Consider the following 23,745-nt stretch of genomic DNA (forward strand, 5'->3'; position numbering starts at 1 on the left):
ATGTATGCAGTTTTGTATTACCTGTTTAATAATGCAAGTGTCATGTGTTGTTTTTGGTTTGCATTAAAGTGCTTTGGAAGCAAAATGTTAATCTCTGAATCTGATAATTGTATGGTATGTAGACAGTACGTTTTGTCAAGGTGTGCTTCAGTACAGAGGTAAATCTGTCAGACATGGGATTTTAAAGAAAAAGGTTCAAGTTCTGATAGATAGAAAATACATATGCAACCATCAAAGAGGGTATTCTCATAGACTAATTGATAAAGCAAGATTCTTCCTGTTATTTATAAATCTGAAAGCATTGTAAGTTGGCACTTCTGAACCACTATTGCTTCATTTTGTTTTCCATATTAAAATTAACATAGGACATTTTTCTGATCACCTTCATTTGAGTATTACAGTAAACTCTCAATTAACCGGCACCCATGGGGATTGGTATATGGTGGATAACTGTAGTTTCTGGTTGCTTGAGAGGCACTATTAAAAACAGGTCTGACTAATACTGTACACTGTACTATTTGTTTGGTTTGACTTGTTCTCATGTTGGGGAGGGAGCAAATGTATTCCTATCTTCCTTTTTAAAACTCTGAAACTCTAAAAACGTAAGGTATCTTTCTGCCTGGGGTGGGGTGGGGGTGGGGGCTGAAAGTGCAACACATGAAAATTGTACTGTATTCTGCACTATTTTCTTGCCGGCTGCTTGAGAGTGCCGGTTACCTGAGTTCTGGTTAACGGAGAGTTTACTGTATTACATCTACTTATAAAACCATTATTCATTTCAGATTTCCGTTAAGTTCACATTTTTTTCCAGGCAGGAGGAGAAGCATTAAATTCCAAAGAGAGAGAGAGGTACTACTATGGCAGCGATGTACTCCAGACCCCTTGTCTACCGTAGCTTGCGTTTGCATCGCATTACCATCCTTAATTTGCAAAAACAGCAACAGTTGGGCAATTTCTGTGATGTGATCTTGTATGCTGAAGGTGAGAATGAAAAAGGGAGAGCTTTTCTGTTTGTTGTTGTAGCAGCTGTGCAGTGTAAAAATGAAATTGTTTCACTGAAGCAGTAAAATGAATGCTATAGTGTAGTAAATAAGGTACTCTGGTAATCCTTTTCGAGAGTCCTGCATGATATATTAGTGAGTGCAACGTGCAGAACTTTTTGTTTAACACTTTATGGATACTCTGAACTGAGTTTCTTTTTTTTTAATGCTATGAAGTATATCCTTTTAATGTTTATGGCACTGCCCCACTGACCATCAAGCCCAACCTTCCTTGGCCATTTTTGTAAACCCATTCCTTATTGAGGAGTGAGAGCTGTACATCCTGCTTGTTGGTTTAAGCGTTGAGCATTCCATGATTGGTACCTGTAATCCAAATGTCAGGAATGGGAGGTTGTGGTTAAGCTTTAATGGCCACTGCTTATGCCCAAAGCATTCGAAGTGTGTGTGTGCAACAGTAGGGTGTTTCAAAAAATTGTTTTTCTCTAATCATTTTGCATAGGTTTCTAAAATGTGAGGTTTGGTGAGTTGTGGTGTTGTCTTTCGGCTTTTCCCGGTTAGGGGTCGCCACAGCGGAACTCCGGTCCGCTAATGATTGGCAGTAGATTTTTATGTGCCGAGTTGCCAGCTCTGATGCACAACCTTCAACGAAGGTACGCCCATTTACGCATGTCTCCAAACAGAAGACGCTCTAGCTGAGAATCGAACAGGGCAACGTCATACTGTGAGGCGACAACACTACCGCAGCACCACCACCGCAGTGTATATGTATGCAAAAAAATAGAATTGTCTGACTTAAGTGACAGCACACAGCATTTAACAAATCACACTGTTTCCAGTACCGCTAATTGCATTCCGGTATTGTATTTATCTCCAGTCAGTTTTACTTGAGCTTCCATAACCTCCTGCAGCCTACTTTACTTATTTAAAGCCTTGTGCACTGCTTAATTCTATTTTCATCGTTCAAAATTCTATGCTGTTTCCTGTTTACACTGTGCAGAGAAACATTCTATTTAATTACTTTTTGATGATTTATCAGTTCATATAGTTTCTGCACGTGTGGTTGGCAATGTTAATGTTAATTGATAGAACCCAGTCCCCCTAATGGTGAACCATGAGCTCAGTGAGAAAGTCAACCAGAGCTGCTACTAATGTCTGGCTTGTTGGCCAGCAGTTACCTACCCTTAATATCTCAACTTGCTCAAATCAGCTTCCAACCAACATTCACGCTTTACGTAGGGTTGCCACCTTTTCAAATGCCCAAAGTGGGACGTTTTTGGTACAAACATCAGATTTTGCAGGGTGAAACATACCCATGGCCAGTACAAAGGACAGAACTTCACTTTTTTGCCCAAATAAAAGCTTATTATTGTAGCATTTTAGTTGCTTATTCTGTTTCTTATAACATTTAGGTGTTTCAGATACAGAATAACTGTTTTATGCAACTACTACATAAAATATATGAAATATCTTTGTTTCAAAATCTCAGGACATTTGCTATGACACAACTGCCCAAAGAGGGACTGACTGTCCCTTGCAAAGTGGGACAGGTGGTAACCCTAGTTTTACGCAGACTGTTCTATGATCTTAAAACCAACAAGTTAACTCTTTCAACAAGTTGTTCAAATGCTGTTGATGAAGTTCTGCAGTTATGGTAGTTAGCTAGCATACCTACAACGCAGAAGCCAAATGCAGTGGCAAAACTCAAAAGTCTGTATAAGAAGCATTCTAGAATCAGGAAGAATAAGAAGTGCCAGTCAGATACACAGTCTCAGTTAGAAACAGATTTTAGCAATGCACTTTTGAAGCTTTTTGATGTGGGGCATGCTGATGCAGAATTATTGATAAAGACTCAAGACTGGGATTTTCTACAAGATCAGCCGAGCTAAACAGAAAAATGATTGGTTGAGAGGACATTGAATTCAAAAAACGAATGGACAGAAAGGAAAAACAACTACAGGAAGAAATGAAATGCAAAGATAAAGAACAGCTGAAAGAAACAGAGAAGCTGGAGAGCTGACAGGCAGAAGACAGTAGTGAACATGAAAATGACAATGGAGATGATGCAGCAGCAAACATGTCAAAATGCCACCAGAATTTAGTAACAGGTGGGACAGCCTGTCAAAGAAGTGAGCACAGTAGATACAAGATCGCCTGAATCAGTATCCAGAAAACGACGACTGGTGGATGATCCTCCTTTTGTTGCCACCTTCGACCGCACAAGAATAACTTCTCGTCAAGTGATGCATGGTGTTGCACCGGCGCTGCAAGCAGCTGGCATTGACGTAAATGATCTGGTCATGTCCACAAGTTCAATATACAGAGCAAGGCAAGCTGCACTGCAATCCATTGCTAAGAAAGTAAAGAAGCAGTTTCAACCATCAACACCCCTTGTAGCACATTTTGATGGGAAGCTGTTACTTCAAGTTGATGGAGAATTTGCTGATTACATGCCAGTTGTTACAGGTCGAAATACAGAAAAATTGCTGGACATACCCCAACTTCCATCAAGCACTGGTGAGCTGATGGGACAAGCAGTGGTACAGATATTGCATAGCTGGCCAGGTGTTCCAGAATGGCTAGCCAGTTTGTGCTTTGATACTACCAGTGCCAATAGTAGTATACACACAGGTGCCATCACAGTGATTCAGCGAGCATTTGAGAAACTACTCTTGTTTTTACCACGCAGACATCACATTTTAAAAATTATTTCTACGGCAGTGTTTGACATGTTCTTCCCGTCTTCAGGACCACAAATAGTTTTAGAAGATTTAATGAATAATGGAAACGTCTTGACTTCAATGCATACGCACCACGGGTTAAGGAAACTGGAGGTAATGGATGCCTGTTAGACTGTGAAAAACACTGGCTAGCTGAGAAGCTAAGTGAGGTTGTTGCACTACTGCGAGACAAGTCGACGTGTGAAACACAGCCTCGTGATGACTACCTTGAATTTCTCAAGCTGTCACTGCTCGCTCCCAATGACAAACCACAAGATGAAGCATTTGCTTTCAGTCCACCTGGTGCATACCATCATGCTAGGTGGATGGCAAAATGCACATACTGCCTTAAAATCTACCCCTTCCAGTTTAGATTAACTGCTCATGAAATGCAGGCTTTTCACCGAATCTGCCTCTTCACAGTGACAGTGTATGTCAAGGCATGGTTTTCAGCTACTGACACTTGCAGTGCTCCACTCAATGATCTTTGCCTGTTGCAGACACTGGAGTAGTTTACAGCCATAGACGGCCAGATGGCTTAATTTGCTTTGCGAAAGCTCAAGGGACACCTTTGGTATTTGAGCAAAGATCTCATAGCACTGTCCTTTTTCTCAGATAGAGTGTGGAACGAAGAGAAACAGCATATTATTGAAGCCTTGAAAAAGCCACCCAGTAAGGAAGGTCTAGGAAGAGTCAATGCAAAAGCTGTTGCCAGTTTCCAGGGCATGACCTTATCTGACTTCGCAACGGAACTATCATTGAATCTCTTCACTGCTGCCAACATAAACCTATCTTTCCTAACAGCTGATCCTGCAGCATGGAGTGATATGCCCGACTTTATCATTACGAAACAAACTGTTACAGCTTTGCAAGTTGTTAACAACTCTGCCGAACGAGCAGTCAAATTAGCAACTGACTTCTGTCAAGTGCTGACTCACGAGGAACAGCGAAAGCTGGTATATCAGATTGTTGAACACCATCGACAGAAAGTCACAGAACCACTAAAAAGACACTATAGTACTATAAATTAACTGATATAAACTTGAGCTTACTACCTATGAATGTTAATTTTTACTAGGCTTATTTTTTCCTAAACTGATTGACATTTGTGTTGCTCAGAATTACAAACAGACATTTCAGATGCAGCATGAAACTGATATTTGCAGTTTGTGTACTGATTTGTGAATACATTTAATTTCTATTGGCGCAATTTGGAAAAAAAATGTAAAAATGTCAATTAAAGTGCACTGAGCTGTCACAGAGTTTAAGGCTTTAAATTTTACATGGTTCTTTGCCCTACTAAACCTCATAAAATCGGGGGGTATGCGAACAGAAAATAAAAAAAAATGTTTATATATATATATATATATATATATATATATATATATATATATATATATATATATATATATATATATATATATATATGAAACACCCAAAGAAACAGGCTGTTGTGATATACATACATTTCTGTGTGTATGTAATCAGAGGACTGCCTTATCTTGTAGGCAGCACCTTCTCATCATCTCAGTTTCCACCAGTGGTACGACTGTGAAGAATGTGCCCAGTCACATGCCACCATCCCCTCATCCTGAAGCACGGACAGTCCACTTAAGTCATATTCTGACTGTCCTACCTTGTACCAACTCAGTCAGGTAACTGAGATGCTGTTCAAACCAGGATTGCTTGAGTCATAGCCGTGACTTTCTCTACACTGCATCTCTTTTAATTTAAGCTTCTGCAACGTCTCATTAATGGTGCAAAGGCTGTGTATCACAATAATAGTACAGTCTCCTTTTGAAAGGATTGGGATATGAAATGCAACAGAACATGTTCAGAAAAAAATGAAGTAAATACACAATATTGTGTGTATTAGTGTTTTTCATTAATGTCTGTGGAGATGTGCCGACTTGTTCACAAAGATTTCTTGTCAGTGAGATAGTTGCATACAGTACGAGATGCAAAAGTATTGCTATGCTGTGTAATACAAAGCATAGAGTAATTTTGTCAAGTCACAGGTAACTTTTTTTTAATTTAAAATGACTGCATTTTCATTCATGCACATAGCATATATATTTGTTAGTAGATACAGTGGATATAAAAAAAGTTTGCACACTCTTGTTAAAATGCCAGGTTTTTGTGATATAAAAAAATGTGACCACAATAAATCATTTCAAAACTTTTCCCACCTTTAATGTGACCTGTAACCTGTACAATTCAGTTGAAAAACAAGTCTGTTAAGGGAAAAAATATAAAAAATAAAAAATGTAAATACGCTGGTTGCATACGTGTGCACACCCCTTAAACTAATACTTTGTTGAAGCAACTTTTGATTTAATTACAACATTCAGTCTTCTTGGGTACACACCTGCCATCAATTAAAGAGACTCTGATTAACCCCAAATAAAGTTCAGCTGTCCTAGTACGATTTTCCTGACATTTAGTCAGTTGCCTGCTACAGCAAAAGCCATGGTTCGCAGAGAGCTTACAAAGCATCAAAGGATCTCATTGTTGAAAAGTATCAGTCAGGATAGGGGTACAAAAAAATTTCCAGAGCATTGGATATACCATGGAACACTGAAGACGGTCGTCAAAAAGTGGAGAAAATATGGGACAACAGTGACATTGCAAAGAACTGGACGTCAGTCCAAAATTGATGACATTATAAGATGAAAACTGGTCACGGAGGCTGCCAAGAGACCTACAACAACACTGAAGGAGCTGCAGGAATTTCTGGCAAGTACTGGTTGTGTACTACATGTGACAATCTCCCATATTCTCCATATGTTTGGGATATCGGGTAGGGTCCAAGATAGAAGACGTTTCTTAAACAGAAAAACATCCAAGCCTGGCTAAAATTTGCAAAACAATACATCATGTCTCCCATAAGCATGTGGATAAATGTGTTATGGTCTAAGGAGACCAAGGTTGAACTTTTTGGCCACAATTCCAAAAGGTATGTTTGGCGCAAAAAACAACACTTCGCATCACCAAAAGAACACCATCCCCACAGTGAAGCATGGTGGTGGCAGTATCATGCTTTGGGGTTGCTTTTCTTCAGCTGGAACTGGGGCTTTAGTCAAGGTGGAGGAAATTATGAACAGTTCCAAATACCAGTCACTTTGGGTCCAAAACTTTCAGGCGTTTTCTAGAAAGCTGAATATAAAGAGGAATTTCACCTTTCAGCACAACAGTGACCCCAAGCATACATCCAAATCAACAGAAGAATGGCTTCACCAGAAGAAAAAAAGAAGTTATGTACTCACCATAACGTTCCATGTTTGTTGTCCATCTCGCTGTTCATTCTTACAGTGATGGGGTTCGGAGCCGACTCGGCCAAATACTTAGCTGAAAGTCTCAAACCTGGCTTGTGGCAAGAAGGTATCCCACAGTGCAGTGGTGTAATTTCCCAGATCTTGTTTGCTGCTAATACTGAACAATATGTACACTATATACATATCTACAAACATATATACTTATAAACCTATATCTAAGTCCATACTACATGTACTGGAAGGAGAAACAAACTGAGACAAAGAACTCCTGAAAGTAGTAAAAAATCTATCAGGTCCACAAGGAGTCTTTGGTAGGGGGAAGGAGGGAGGGTTCGGTTCGTAAGAATGAACGGCAAGATGGTCAACAAACATGGAACGTTATGGTGGTGAGTACATAACTTCTTTATGTTATGTTGTCCTATCTCGCCTTCATTCTTACAATGATGGGACAGCGTCTTTTCCCTGGGTGGCTCATGGGAGTATACTTTTAAGCACCGTGGAACCAAAGGCTGCCCTGTCCCTGGAGGCCAAATCCACTTTGGTAATGAGTGATAAAAGTATGTGGAGTAGACCAAGTAGCTGCTGCACAGATATTATCTGTGGGAATTCTGGCTTGGAAAGCAGATGACGTAGTCATTGCTTTAGTGGAATGAGCCTTCACTTTGAAAGGTAAATCTTTATGATTTGAGTTATAGATGAATGTAATACAATTTGAAAGCGTACTTTTTGAGACTGAGGATCCTTTTTTTGCATCAGAGAAGGATACAAATAATTGGTCTGATTTTCTGAAGTCTTTGGTTCTATGCAAATAGAATCTGAGTTGTCTATGCACGTCAATTTGATGTAATTTGTACTCTGCCTTGTTGCTATGATTAGGAAAGAACACTGGAAGTTCTATGGATTGGTTTATATTGTTTGGAGAAGAGACTTTAGATAGAAAGGATGGGTTTGTATATAAGGATACCCTATCCTTATGAAAAATCAAATATGATGGTTTAATAGAAAGAGCTTGCAATTGTGACACCCTTCTAGCAGAAGTTATAGCCACTAGAAACAAGGTCTGCTAGGAAAGGAACTTGAGGTCTGAAGATAAAGAGGGCTCGAAGGGAGGTAACGTGAGATGAGACAAAACAAAATTTAGATCCCAAGGAGAAAGGGGTTCCGTAAAGGGAGGTCTTAATAAGGAAGCACCTTTTAAGAAGGCTCTACACAGCCTATGTGACATTAAGTTGGAAGTAGAATCACCAATATGAAAATTTGAAATTGCAGCAAGTTGAACCTTGATGGCTGCTGCAACTGTGCCTTGTTGAAACAGTTCCGCCAAAAATTCCAAAATAGAATGAATAGATGCAGAGAAAGGATCAGTGTTCCTGTCTTGAGCCCAAAGGGAAAACCTCTTCCATTTACTAGAATACAGCTTTCTAGTTGAAGCTTTATGGGAGGGCATTAAGATATGTCTAACCGTAGGAGTGAAATTGTGAAGCCTGACTAAATTGGGAAGTGGAGCAGCCAAGCTGTCAGTTTTAGGGTGCGGTGGAAGGATGAAGCTCCCCTGAAAAATGAGTCAGCAGATTTGGCACTGGGTACAGAATCCAAGGCTTCTCATGAAGCTGAGGCCAAAGGAAGGGGAACCAAACTTGGCAAGGCCAGTAAGGAACAATGAGAATTACCCTGCTTCCCGAGCATTGTGCTTTCTGAATTGCTCTGGGTATGAGAGGAAACCGTGGAAAGGCTCACAATTGGCCCTCGGGACTTCTATAGGCAAGAGCGTCTCTCAGTGTCTCCCGCATGGAGGGGTTAGGGTAAAGTAGTTGCTGCACTTGGCATTAGATCGCAGCAAGGTTGTCCCCATGTTTGGAAAATCATTTCTGCTACATTGTGATTGAGAGACCACTCGTGAGGCATTAGGATTGCCCTGCTCAGCTTGTCCGCTATCACGTTGGACTTCCCCGGAATGTGCATTGCGACTAGAAAGCACTGGGAAGAAAGTGTGCATTGCCATACTCTTAGGGCTTCTCAACAAAGGGAGTACGATCTGGTTCTCCCCTGCTTGTTTATGTACCAAACCACAGACATATTGCCTGACTGAATCGCAATAGGCCCTAGAGGGAGAGTCATGAAGTGCTTGCAACACAAGCACTGCTGTCATGTCTAGAACATTTATATGCAAGTGAGCTTCATGTTCTTGCCATTTACATTGGACTGTTCTTCCCAGATAATTCCACCACCCCCCCACCCTATCTGGGAAGCATCCATGGTCACTGTAGCTATTGGTTGAAGTGGAACAAAGGGTCTGCCCATTATCATGAGTGGAGTGTATCCACCATCTTAAGTCGTTCTTGCAAGATTCTGTAATTCTGATCAGATGAGACATTGGAAGCTCTTGAAGTGACCATTGGGAGAATAATAGCCATTGAAGGATTCTCATGTGCATTCTGGCAAGAGGGACCAGTGCAATCGTGGAGGCCATTGTTCCTAATAATCTTAGAATTATCTTTGCTTTCACTTTGTTCTTGGTAAGGAGGTGAAGTATCTGCTGTCTGAGTGCTATAACTCCTTCTGTTGGAAGACGTGCTACCATAGATGAAATGTCTAGATCTGCACCTATGAATGTAATATGTTGACAAGGCAACAAGGCAGATTTTTGAAAATTTACTGTAATGCCCAGCTGATTGCATATGTCCAAAGTTGGGTCCCTGGCTTGTAGAAGTAGATGCTTGGTGGTGGCAGATAGGAGCCAGTCGTCTAGAAAGGCAAACACACGGAATCCTAGACGTTTCAAGTGAGCCATGACTACTGCCATACATTTGGTGAACACTCTGGGGGCTGTAGTGAGACCAAAGGGCAGAGCTTTGAACTGGTAATGGCTGGCTCCCAGCTGGAAGCATAAGTACCTTCTTGATGTCCTGTCCATTTTTATGTGGTAGTAAGCATCTTGAAGGTTTATCGAGCACATCCAATTGTCTTTCCCTAAAAAGGGAAGTATAGACTGCAGTGTCACCATTTGAAACTTTGACTTCATGACAGATTCATTTGACATGCTTAGGTATAATATGGGCCTCCAGTCCCCTGTTCTTTTTGGCACCAGAAAGAATCTTGAGTAAGTTCCGAATCTTATTCGGTGTGTGGGGACTTCTTGGATGACTCTTTTGTGGAGCAACGTTTGAATTTCTATAGTTGCTTGTTCCCTTAGATTGGGTGGAACATCTGAGAATGTTTTGGTTTGTTGAACAGGTTTGGAATAAGAGATGGAGTATCCTCTGGATATTATATTTAGTATCCATTTGTCATTTGTGATATTTCGCCAGACTTCTAGGTACGTTGATAAATGTCCCCCAACTGCCTCCAGAGTAGAGCAGTCGCACTTCCTTTCAAGAGTGCTGCTAAGGGTGTCCGCAAAAGGAATCGCTGTCACCCTGGTTTTGCGGGCCCCCCTCTGCCTCTGGGGTGGTGTTTACCATTATTACCTCCCCATCTGACCCTGGGGAAGGTATCATCCCATGCGTCTTGAAGAAATCTCTGGGATTTTTTGAACCACATCTTTCTGCTCTTCTGACCTTTAGGATAAGGTCTTGAAGGTACAGAAAAATGTACTCCAACGGCAGAGAGAGTTTTCCCTTCCTGCTCGCACCGGGTTAGAGTGTCTTTTACTTTGGGTCCAACGAGTGAGGAACCATCAAAAAGAGCATTAGTAAAGGTAAACTTAAAGGGCTCTGCAAAATTGCACAAGTGCATCCAGGAGTGTCCTAAGGGAAACTCCAGAACTTGCTTCCCACCCCACAGCTAATGAACCTTGTAAAGCATCTCCTAGCTCTTTCAGGAGATCTCTTTGTAGGCTCGTAAAATGGGATGTGTAGTTCAGCGATTGTAGTGAGAAAGTCACTGAAGAAAAGATGCGCTTCCCGTATCTGTCCATTATTTGAGAGTCTTTATTCAGAGGATGAACAGATGAGGAATTCTCTGCAAGTTCCTTCTTGGTGGCTGCTGCCACCACCGTAGCATCTACGGGTACTTCCTTTGTTAGAAATTCCTTGCCTGAAGGAGCTGATAAAAATTTGTTTGGCCCCTGAGGGACCAGTTCCGTAGTGTTGGGTGACTCGCACGCCTTTTGACTGACCAGGTCCTTGTTCATCGAAAGGCGGAGACACCCAGGAGGCTGAAGGTTGAGATCCAAAAGCCTTCAGGTACACTGACTCCTCATCAGAAGGGGTGGTGGTCTGCCAGCCGCCTCTTTGCTTGAGGATCTCTAGAATATCTGAAGTGATGGACTCATCTGGGAAGTCAACATGCTTCGTCTTGCAGGTTCTCTTCCGAAGTGGCTCCTCAGAAGAATATTCTGGGGAGGCATCGGAGGAGAGGGGTTCACCCAATGAGGCATTCTGAGGCTCTGGGTCTCTGCTGTCTTGAGGAACTGGTGATTTTGAGACAATAGCCGGTGCCTTGGGGGGGCGAGTACTGGTGTCCCTCTGTGGTGCTGAATGGGTAGACAACACTCTCATCAGCTCAAAGGCAGATCCCACTGGCTCTGAAGACACCCCGTCTTCGGGGGGACAGAGGAAGGCAACGGAACCAATGAGATTGGACCCGAGGCTGATGTGGGAATTGAGCTAGCCTGAGCCGACTGTCTGAAGGGTAAACTCGGCACTGAAGAAGATCGGGGCCGAGAATCCCTCCAGGGGTCGGCCAGGGAACCTCGGCTCCCAGGCTCACCCGACGCCACCGAGAGAGTTGGAGCAGATGTTGGCTCCATGAACACCGAAGGGGGTCCCGGAACCGATGGGTCCACAGTAAGTGGTACCAAGCACTCTGGCTCTGAAGGACCAGCTTGGCTCAGAGGAAGAACAGTGGGCACTGTAGGCTCTGAGACCAAATGAGTGGGAGCCGAGAATAATTTAGTCAGGACCGGCGACTTGAGGAGTCTACCCACCACCCGTTCCACGTCATCATCTGATAAACTCCTTGTAGACCTGGAAGATTGGGAAGGAGATGGAGACCTATGAAGGATTGGCGATCTCATCGTTAGAGAAACCGGTGAAATATCAATGGACTGGCTCCGAGTGGAGGTATCTTGCGGCTTTGAAGGCTTTGGAGCCAAAGTACCAGACCTATCAACCAAAAGGACTTCCGACGAGTCCGAGAACTGTGAAGCCAAGGAAGGAGTGGCCTTTGAAATTTTAGGAAGTTTGACTGGTGGCTCCGACTGGCGATGTTGCGGGTGAATGTCTTTTGTGAGACTTATCCTTTTTAGAGGAAGAAGATGAAGAAGAACTATGGATGGCTTCCTCAAAAGAAGGCTTTAAGAATCCTTTCAGAATCAGCTTTTCTCCTTTCCTGAAGTACTCTAACACTAAAAGAATGACAGAATGTGCAGTCTTCTTGGAGATGAATGGCACCAAGGCAATAAACACATATAACTTGTCCATCCGTGATGGACATTTTTTGCAAGCACTTCTGACATTTCTTAAAGCCCGAAGGCTTGTGTTCTCTCTTTCTGGTCTTTGGACATTTTCAGGTTAATACCCTAGTGACAACAGCAGCAAGAAAAATGTTTGTTATGGCTAAAATTGCTATAGCTACACCAAAAATTACTACAGAACAACACAAGGAGTGACAACAGGGGAGAAAATTAGAACCTCAAACTTAAACTGCTATATTTATTCTTTTGGACAAGACAATAAACACCAACAGCCCTCTAAGTTAAATGGGCAAATAGCTCTCTTACTTAAATGAGCTGTAAGAGACCAACAGACGAACAGTACCACTACACAGGATACCAAAAGGGGGGCCTACAAAGTGACGGCAAAAGCCGTGTTAAAGGGAAAAAAATTATCACAACCTAACAATGAGCAAAGAGGTACAACATGTTAAACTAAAGCATAAAAGTATATATATATATATATATATATATATATATATATATATATATATATATATATATATATATGCAAATATAACAAGTTTTAGACATGGTAATAGAAAAAATTGACAACTTAGCCATGGCCAAGATGAGCACATCCAACCTCGTAAAGCGGCAAACAAGATCTGGGGAAATTACACCACTGCATTGTGGGATACCTTTTTGCCACGAGCCAGGTTTGAGACTTTCAGTTAAGTATTCGGCCGAGTCAGAAAGTAGAAAGGATTGTTTCTAAGCTTACAGAGCCTATAACAAGGAAAAGGGTGGAGTTTTTTCATTAAAGACAAGTACACCTCCAGACTGGTTTGCCAGCATGATGTACTAGAACGTCTCCAAATGCACTTGACAATTGGCAAGACACCCATCCAAGTTATAGCCAGCTATAGACCTCCCTCAATGACTCAGGACACCCATTCCTCCTACCTGGACCTATTTGAGTCCATCAAGGTACCCCCCCCCCCCAACACCCAGATGCTGGAACAAGCCAGAAGCACTTACCAGCAGTAAGACTTTTTCCTCAGCTGCAGCATAGATAATTGTTCCAGTCCTGCTGGCTCTTCTCCCGCTTTACTTAAAAAGAAAAAAAAAAACATTAAGGAGTCCTTGCAGCTACCACAGGCTTGGACAGTGCCTCAGGCATTAGTGGGTAACTTTGTTGTGGCTGACTGCTGTTCCTCAGACCACTCCCTTGTTACTCCGGTTTCCTGTGGTGTAGCCCCTTAAGGCATTATGGACTGGGTGGTCAGCCACATCCTGTATGGCTGTTCCTGTGACTGATCCAGGCATGGAAGAACCATATTTGGGTTTAGGAGATGCTCTACATTCTTCACAGGGTTGCTGGACAAAGACCTCTTACCACTGGTCAAGTATCATCCCTTCATTTGTCTTCTTCCAGGGAGGACTCTATAAAGAAAACACAAACCGTTAAGATATTGTTCATCTGTGGACATAGTGCCTGTTCATAAAGATGATTTCCTTGCCTTACCTTTGCCAGAAAGTTATTAGAGGCTATTAATCTTGGCAGTTGGAAATCCATACCAGAGTGCAATCTGAATAAATTCCTGAAGAAATTTTGTCAGAGGTTATGGACACTGACCATGACAAGGATGATTATTCTGCTAGAGATTCCAAAGCCTATAGCTATAATTCTGAGGAAAGTAGCTTCTCCCCATCTCCCTTAGAGGAGTTTTCCTTTTTAGAAAGTAGTTCCAGGAATGATGTATTTTTTTGTGGGTACATGTGGATGTTCCCCCTGAAATGAGGAGATACTTTGTAGTTAGATGTGCCATATATTACAGCCATCCCTCCTATTTTGCCAGACTTTGGGTATATGTTAAATGTTCCTTCTAATAACCCTGTCTCTCAACATTCAGTCCTCAAGCAGACTTTATAAAGTACCTCAAACTAACAAATTCCTGTTTTCTCATCATGGATCTGACCTAGCTGCCATTTCAACCTCTTTCCAGCTGGAAACACTTTTGGTCAATACAAACTCTTCTGCAGGTAAAATAAGTAATGTATTAGACAGATTTGATTAGAGAATTTTCTGTTCTTCAACATTAGCATATGTTTGGCATTAACTACCAAGCACATATGATAATTTTCTCTTAGCTGTGTAGACTGTTTGCGGGAATACCCTTCCACACTTCCTTCAGAAGGTAGTTCCTATTTGAATCCTGTCATTTCTAATCTGACTGAAGTATCTAAACCTCTTTAAGAGTGGGTGTGATTATGCAGATACTCAGTCTTGGGCTACTGCTACAGTGCTGAAGAAGCATGCCTTGGGTATGCAACCAAAAGTTTGCCGATGAAAAGTCTGAGATTTTAAACTCTGCTTTAGATAATGAGTTTTTGTTAGGCCACTCTGCTAATCAGGTTTCAAATGAATGTGATGAAAATGGAGAATTAATTCGGAGAGTTTCTAAGATTTTTCAACTGTGCTGTTTAAAGATCTCTCAAATACTCCATTTTTTGGCAAACAGGGAACAAAAAAGAGCAGGATAGGAACAATAAAATACTGGGATCCTTTCAGAAGAGGACTGTCTATAACTTCAGAATGACATGAAGGTCAATTTTTATCTGGACCTTCCTGAGCTTCTCAGCTCAGTTTCAGACTTTAGTCAGAGAGTTTCACAGGATTCTTGGGTTGATGACATCTATGATTCCTCTCACCAGGCTACACATGAGAAAGATGCAATAGTATCTAAAAAAATATATATATGGACCCAGCATTTGCAACCTCTGGTTGTTCAGATACCTATCATGGGCTTTAAGAAAATAAGGAATTGCACTGCTGGAGACTTCAAATACAAGCAGGTCGCCCCTTTTCTTCTCTACCTCCAAATCAATCTGTAACTACAGACACCTCAGATTTTGCTTGGTGGCAGTTTCCATGGGTAGAGTTGCAAGGCCTGTGGGATTCTTCAAAGAGATCAAAACACACAAATATAAAAGAGATGTTGGCTGTGGTCTATGCCTTCAAAAATCATCTGTGGTCCCTAAGACTTTTCCAAGTGATTACCGATAGCACCACAGTGATGTGGGACTTCCAAAATGGCTGCACACTGATCAGTAGTGTAATTTTATCTCTCACAGTGTGAAAAAAGAAACTGAGGAATAATTGTCAGTGATCTTGATAGCTTGAGTAAAATTCACTTTATGATTACCGATAGCACCACAGTGATGTGGTACTTCCAAAATGGCTGTACAGTGATCAGTAATTTAATTTCATCTCTCACAGTGTGAAAAAAAAACTGAGAGATAATTGCCAGTGATCATGACAGCTTGAGTCAAATTCCATTACTGGCTAGTAATTACACTGCCCTAGATGCCAGCAAGTAAGACATTGAGAATTTCAAAGAAAATCAACCAGAAAAGTTGAAGATAAAACATTGGCTGGAAAGAATCCAGCAGCTGTTTAGTAAAAAGCAGTTTGTTCCAGTTTTGGTACAAGGGTGGTTTCTAGTAATTTAAATGAAAAATTAATCAAATTTGCTTATAGGAAATTAAATAAAACCTTGAAGAAAGTATCTTCTCTTCTTCTTCTTTCAGCTTTTCCCAGTTAGAGGTCGCCACAGCAGATCACTTGTCTGCTCATGATTGGCAGTGGAGTTTTACAGTGTTGAATTGCCAGCCCGGCACCCAAGCTTCCACAGAAGGCACACACATGCATGCACTCACACCTAGGGCCAATTTAGAGTGTCCAATCCACCTACAGCATGTCTTTGGGATGTGGGAGGAAATCGGAACACCCGGAGGAAATCCACGCAGCCACAGGGAGGACATGCAGACTCCACACAGAAGGCACCTCACCAACCTTGAAGAAAGTATAAATCAAACAAGAGGCTGGAAAAAAGAAGCTTTAATTGGTTATTCAGATGAACTGATAAAACTGCAAAAAATCAGAGGGTTAACTAAAGAAAAGGCTGGCTTAAGTATGAGACTTCTCAATAAGAGCTTCTTTCAAAAAATGGTAGAAAAACAGTGCACACAGTGAACTTGAGATTTTCTGCTGTACTAGATAAACTGGAAGGAATAGACTGTATTCATTTTATTGAAAGCACAAATAAGCAACTGGACTGGTATTCTACCACAGAAATGTTGAGAGTCACATGCAAGATTCAAGCTGCTTTTCTAGCTGTCTTCAGAATATTCTTGGAGGATCAGACATTTTTGGATGTAAAAAGTATATCCAACAAAAATAGTCAGTAAGCAGAATGGGACCTTGCTTCTCATTCTTATGACAATAAAGCTCATAGAGAGGCATTACTAGTGAAACATTTCCAGTGTGCCAAAACAAAATGCTTGAAAAAGAAAACACAGGAGTTGCCTAGATGAATCAGGACTACCTTGTATTTGAGCCAGTCTGGTGTTGGAAGATGGAGATGAACAGGAAGACCACCAGCAATGTAATTAGTGAATAAATGGGAGACTATAAAACATCAGTCACATTTGTAAAATATGGCTTTGCAAGAAAAAGTGGCTGAAAAGACTTGATTTTGTTATGTTAAACTTGTGGGTGGACTGTAAAGCACGTACCCCACTTTGTCATTTTAGTTTAGGACGACACTAAAATGGAAAAAAACTAAGAGTAAGTAAAATTTTTGTTAGCATTTGTATAAAAATGTCATGATATAAACTGCATGCTATGTATAGTAAAGCAGTTTTGTGTAGCTGGGTATTTTAAATGTGGAGGGAGTCTTTTCAGTGGCTTGTATGTGTTAAAGATATTGAAGTAAACACACTTTTTTAGTTGTAAGATATCTAGGCTTTACAGTATCACAAGAGAAGAAGGGCTGAACAAAAGCAAATGTAATGCTAATATCCTGTGATCTTGGACTGATGGTGGATGTGAAACGCCGTTTATATTCTATGTAGAATTAAGATATTTTCCCTTATTTTACAAGGGTGAATGTCTAGATTAATGCTTTTGGCTTAAGATATAAACAAGTGTTTTTTGTAAGCAAATAAGCTTGAAAAACAAGAAAAAATAAAAACCATGAAAAATGCTAAGTTTCTTATATTTGCAAAGATAACAGCTTTTTTCTCCTTTAACAAATTATCTGAGGATGTTGCCTTCATTTGCTGTTCAACCTATGGGTTTTGGATCTGAGCATTGGATCCGACTTGGCCTCATACCCAAGCTGAAGGCTCCAACATCTGAGCTCCTACCCTACCCAGTATGCTGCTGTCCCTCCAAATCCTTCAGATCTCATGTTTGCTGTGCTTTGCTAAGCATTGGTTCTCACACTCTGAGCTCCTCAGTTCAGAGATGTATTCCAGTCAGAGAGTGACTTTTTTGTAATTCATCTAGTTATCTTTCTAAGTGGTTATCCTTTCTAGTACCTACCTGTCTTTTGGTCTTAGGATAGTTTCAGGAGAAGAGCTTTTTTGGACTCTTTCCCTACCCCTTCCCTTTCTGTTTAAATAATGTGTGTGCATGTGTCTTTCCTTAAGCATGGGTGAGTCAAAACCCGCTAGGTTTAAAAAGTGCAGCACTTGTGGGCACAAAATCCCATTTTCAGATGCGTATGAATGTGTAGTGTGTTTGGGGGCGGCTCATCTGGATTCTGCCTGTACCATTTGTGCTGGCTTTAATCAGCAGGCACTCATCGACCGCCGTAATAAACTTATTTTAAAGGGACTCCTCCCTAGTTCCTCCTGTTTAGCCACCCCTTCCACTTTGGGGGCTCAAACCCCTGCCAAGACGCACAAAGAGTGAGAGAGATCCCCCAGCAAATCTTGCCAGTCAGGGAAACCACCCACCAGAATTCCAACACTCTGAGTTGACAGTTTCGACGCCTATAGAATACAAGCCTCCCCTCCTTGCTGGAGCCGAAGTTTCTCCCCCAGAGCCAGTAACATCTAGCCCAAAGTCCCCTCTCCTGCAGCAGCTGAGGCCCTCTTCCAGGCCTGCTCTGGTAGCTTCTTCTGTTGGGTCCTCCTGAAGCCTTTCTGAAGCCAAGGTGGACATTATGATGGTGAAATTTCTCAAGGCACAAATACAGCTGGAGCTCTTGTTTACCCCGCCCTCTCTGGATCTGTGAGCAACATTCTTGCCTTCACCCCTATTTCTCCTTCTCGATCTGACCCTGGATTTTGGAGTTACCTGGTCTGAGCCTTCCTGGAGCCAAGACGCCAGAGCCAACAGGTGCTGTTACCTTGACCCTGATGGTCTCCCAGTCTTGCCGAACTCTGACTGTTTTGGAGACAAGTGACTCTTTGAGCCGTAGCTTCGATGTCTCTTCTGAGGCGTTGACTACTATGAAATTTTCAGAGCTGTCTGTTCCTCACAGGGCTTCAGTATGTGACAGTTCAGGTCGGACTCCTTGAATCCAGGGGTGGTTGGGGTTCATTGAGCTTCCCTGTTGACAGCTTTGGCTCCAGTAGGGGTGCCAGCGGTGTCTCTATCTCCCTCTGCTTTCGAGGTGGTGGAGTGGGTTCTCTCTGCACCCAGAAAAGCCACAACTCTACCTTCTTTGGATTGTGGTCCCCCCCAGCAGCCTTTATGCCTGAGACATCTACTCTGTTCCCTCTGGGATAGCCTGCCCAAAAGGACTTCCAGCCTGCTTCCCATTTGGAACCCCCAGAGTCTTCCAATACCTCCCCAGGACACCCCAACAAGGAAGTTCCTCAAAAGTACCAGTGTAAACATGTAAAAGGAGACACTTGCATTCCCCTTTGAAATCCCTCACGAGGACACTGATCTCGATGAAGGGGAAGGGTCCCCCTAGATTGCCACCAGAGGATTTCTGTTTTAGAGACATCATGGAAATCCTCAACCAAAAGGATGGTTGGTCTTCCAAAAGCCCTAACCCAGAGGAATCTGTGTTTCTGGAAGCCTTTGGGTCAGGCCCATCTCCTTCTTGGGTGTCCACCCCCCCCACAGACCCCGTTATCGACCTTGTGTCCCACAGGGCGTGAAAGGAAATGGACACAGTGGAGCCTACTCCCAGGTGGCCAATAAGATCCTTTGGGCCCCTTCTGATTGCCCACACTGGGCTAAAGGTATTCCAGTCAATGCCATGGTGGTTGCAGCTGCCACCAGAAAGGAGCTGGCCCAGCAATGCTCCACTGTCCATTCCCCTTACATTGAGTCTAGGGCTTCAGACAGATTCCGAAAGTGGTTTTACACTTTAGCGACCTTTGCATTGCGAAAGCTGAAGTACTTGGCATATGTAACCAGGCTACAGAGGGGCTTAGTTAAGGAATTCTGTAGCTCTGTCCCAGGGTCCATGTGTGCTGAGTAACAGAAGACCTTTTCCTCAAGAACGGCCACCGTCCAGTCTTGTCTCCAATACATCCATGAGTTTGATCTTTCATACTGCAGAGGGTGCCTCATGGATGGCTGGATCAGGCATTGCCATCAGATGCCACACCTGGATGCGACTGTGTGATTTTTCAGAACCCTATAAGGTGTACTTTGTCAATACTCCCTTCGATGGATCGACACTTTTCTGTTCAATAGTTAGACAACACTCTCCCAAAATGAAAAGGACGGAAAGACCTTGTCTGCCATTGGGATACGCTTCTCAGCCCCACAGTGGACATTTTCCAAGAACCAGTTTGGAGGTAAAAAGTTGTGGTTCCATAAATTGCAAGGTACTTTTTAACATTCACAAGGGGATCTTTCTCCCAGAGGCAGACGGGAGAAATGGTTATAACAACAGATGCTGTCCTCTATGCAGAAGTGTCTCGAGATTCTTTCTTGGACAGACCCACAGTGGTTCTAAGGGATTGCCCAACTGCTCAACTCTCGAGGCAGTTGGGGGAAGTTTGTCTCTACACCCACCAGGCTGGGAAGCCATTACAAAAGATCGTTTGTTAAAATTCATATCCACAGGCTAGTCTGTACCCTTTTTCCAAAAACCCTCAAGAAAAATCCTCCCCGATGTTCCACCAAATCAGTGGGAGGTGGCAGCATTGGAGCAGAGCTACTCTCAGAGAGTCATCCATTGTGTCCCCCAGACCAATTTGGATCAGGCTTTTAGTCCAGATTCTTTTTAGTGCCCAAAAAGATGGGGGGGCTCAGACCCATTCTGGATCTCACCTCTATAAAGTTGATTTCCAGTTCAAAGTTATATACAGTCCATTCTGCCCTTCCTGCAGAAGGACGACTGGATGTGTTCTGTAGAACTTCAGGACGTGTACTATCACATCAAAATGAACAGCTGCTCCAGAAGGTATCTCTACTTCAGGCTAGGAGACCATTGTTATCAGTTCTAAGCACTGCCCTTTGGTTTCACCACAGCCCCCAGGATGTTTACCAAATGTATGGCAGTCGTAGCAGCTCACCTGAGACTGCAGGGATTCCAGGTGTTTCCTTACCTCAGTAATTGGCTGCTACCTGCTCCCACCAGCTATCAACTCCTTCAAGCCATAGAATACCTATTCCATCTAGCCTCAACCTTGGGCATCTATATCAATCTTAACAAGTACTATCTTCATCCAGTTAGTCATAGACTTCATCGGAGCTCATTTGGACACCACTCATTCTCTAGCCCTTCTTACTCCTGACAGGATTTCCAATCTGAAATTATGTCAAACAGATAATGGAGACTCCCCCTCCTCAGCAAGTCTTGTCCTTCAGGCCTTGGGGTCCATGGTGGCAGCAATCACTCTGGTGCCCTTAGACCACCTTCACATGAGTTGTACAGAGGTCTCTCCTTCACTATCCAGTAAACTACTGAATCAGGATCTCGCAAGCATGCAAACAGTCTCTCATCTGGTAGATTCAATCTGACAGTTTTCTGCAGGCCCACCCATTCATCCCCCCCCTTGGCCACTGTGACCACAGACGCGTCACAACTCGGATAGGGGGCATTATCTGGGACAGATGGTCCAAGGCACATGGTCCTCCCTGGAGACCAGTTTGCACATGTCATTCTGGAGATGACTGCGGTGGTGCTTGCATTGCAAGGCCTCCATTCCTGTCTTCCTACTGGAACTATTGCTATTTAGACAGACATGACATGTCAGTGGTCTGGTACATCAACAAGCAAGGAGGAGCCAGATCTTATCCTTTGTGTCAAGAAGCCTTGAGGTTGTGGCAGTGGGTGATTTCTTCCAATCACTTTCTTATAGCGATGCACATTCTGGAAAAGTCTAACATCCTAGAGGAGAGGCTCAGCAGGACCATTCTGATGCTTCATGAGTGGTCTCTCAATCCTGCAGTTGCAAATATGATCTTCCAGAGATGGGATTGACCTTACTATGACCTGTTTACGTCTCCCTCCAATACCAGTGCAGCAAGATTTTTGCCCTGATCCCTCCTCAGCGACGGTCACTGAGAGATGCTGTAGTCCATGCTTGCCCCCCCAATCTACTCTGCCTTCCCCTCCCATTCCCATATTTCTACAGAAAGCACAGAGGTTGAAGTGCCAAATCATCCTCATTGCCCCCTTTTGGCCCCGACAAGTGTGGTTCCCCTTCATTTGATCTCACCTAGTTTACCCATCTTGGACTCTGGATGTCTCTCAAGATCTCTTGTCCCATCCCTTGGGGCACCCCCATCCAAATATTCTGAACCTGAAACTAACTGCTTGGTTTCTCCACTTCCAGTGATTGCTTGAACTCAAGGGCTTTCTTCCCCAGTCAAAAGAATTTTGATTGTGACACACAAACCATCCACTAGAAAGCTGTACAACAGTAAGTGGAAGAGGTTCTCTATCTGGGCTCATCAGAACAATTTAGACCCCTTTTCTGCTCCAGTTCTTGGCATATCTTTTTAATAAAGGGGCAAGTTTTTCTGTGGTGAAAGTGCAACTGGCTGCCATTTCTGCTTTTCACAAAGGGGAGAATTATTTCTCTTTAGTCTCATCTAAATTGTGCAAGGTCTTCTTGAAAGGTACCTGTCGCCTAAGTCCTCCTATTAAGGATCCTGCTCTTCCCTGGGACCTCTCCTTGGTTCTACAGGCCTTAGTTTCGCCCCCCCCCCCCATTCAAGCCTTCAGCTAAGATGGACTTGGTTTCTCAATTTGAAAACTATGCTGGCTGTTACTTCGTCCAAGAGAGTATCTGAGCTACAGGCTTTGTCTTGCAAGCCTCCATATCTGATTTTTCACAAGGACAGAGTGACTTGGTGTACTAATCCTTCCTTTTTGCGAAAAGATTGCTTCTGAGGCTAATTTAAACCAGGTCATCAATCTTACTGTTTTCTTTCCAAATTTTCAAAACAAGGTGGAGTACCTTCTTCATATGTTAGATGTACATAGACAACTCAGTTTCTCTTTGGATAGAGCCAAAACATTCAGGAAATCTGACCAACTGTTTGTATCCTTTTCCAAGTCCAGATTGGGTAAACTAGTTTCCAAGGTTACTGTAGCTCCTTGGATAACTAGTTGTATCAAACATGATTATTCCTCTGAGGGCATTTCCATACCTGGCCACATTAAGGCCCATTCTACTAGATCTGTTTCTGCTTCAGCCTTCTGGTAAAAACTTCCCATAGATGAAATTTTTGCAGGTACTGCTTGTTCAGACCATCATACTTTTTCCCTTTACAAACTAGACATTATTGCTAGGACCAGGGAGTTCTTTGGTTCTGCTGTGCTCTGGAATATCCTTCCTTGAGGGCCTCCCAAGTTCTTTCAGTAGCTGGGGGCTCTGTCCCATACGTTGAAGAGCAAATGAATTCAGCAACGTCAGATAAAGAAGTCATGTACTTACCATAAAGTTCCACCCTTGGTGTTGCCTCTCATTTTCTCTTTAATCTTCCCTCCCTCCCTCCATACCCCTGCCTTTTGAAGGACCTAACAGAAACTTTTTGGACATATACTTCTGTTCTCCTTTGAGCTCCTGAAGTAACCCCACTTGGCTGATTCCTTTATTTCTAAGTAAATGTTTCTTCTCGTTTTATGTTTGTGATGTCATATGTTGTAGCAGACTCGACCGGAGGGATTTGGAGGAGAAGGAGCAATTATGGGTAGGGGAGGAGCTCAGATGTTAGAGCATTCAGCTTTGGTATGTGGCAGAGTGTGATCTGATGCTCGGATCCAAAACTCTTAGGTTGAAGAGCAAGTGAGAGGCGACAACACAGATGGAACATTATGGTTTTCAGTGGAAGTCAAGTAGTCTACAGCTTAAGGTAGTTGTACATTCTGTTCAGAGGCAAATTTATAAAGATTCATTGCTGGCTACTTTTGCATGGAGACGAGCTATCTGCATGTGCAAGCAGTTAATCTTCAGAGTTCTGAGCATTCTTTGCTGAGGGAAGTGCAAATCCTAAAGGTGCAATGGCAAGCAGTTCAGTTAAAAATAAAATTTAAAAATTATGGGAAGTGAATAAGAGAGAGCAGTCTGCCATCAGCTTTAATGCATTTAATAGAAAGGTGTAG

The 23,745-nt window shown here is 42.6% G+C and overlaps 1 protein-coding gene across 1 annotated transcript in view; it reads left to right on the forward strand.

The window, feature by feature from the left end:
- Positions 1-805: 805 nt before the first annotated feature.
- The window catches only part of BTBD18 (BTB domain containing 18), a 53,843-nt gene continuing 30,903 nt past the window's right edge, over positions 806-23,745 (forward strand). Inside the window, exon 1 of the mRNA XM_044085624.1 lies at positions 806-981. Within this exon, the coding sequence (XP_043941559.1) occupies positions 858-981 (124 nt within the window). The 5' untranslated portion in view covers positions 806-857. The remainder of the gene's footprint in view (positions 982-23,745) is intronic.

Source organism: Protopterus annectens, chromosome 1.part1 (genome assembly GCF_019279795.1).
Source record: "Protopterus annectens isolate FY-2018-M chromosome 1.part1, PAN1.0, whole genome shotgun sequence".
Lineage (NCBI taxonomy): Eukaryota > Metazoa > Chordata > Ceratodontiformes > Protopteridae > Protopterus > Protopterus annectens.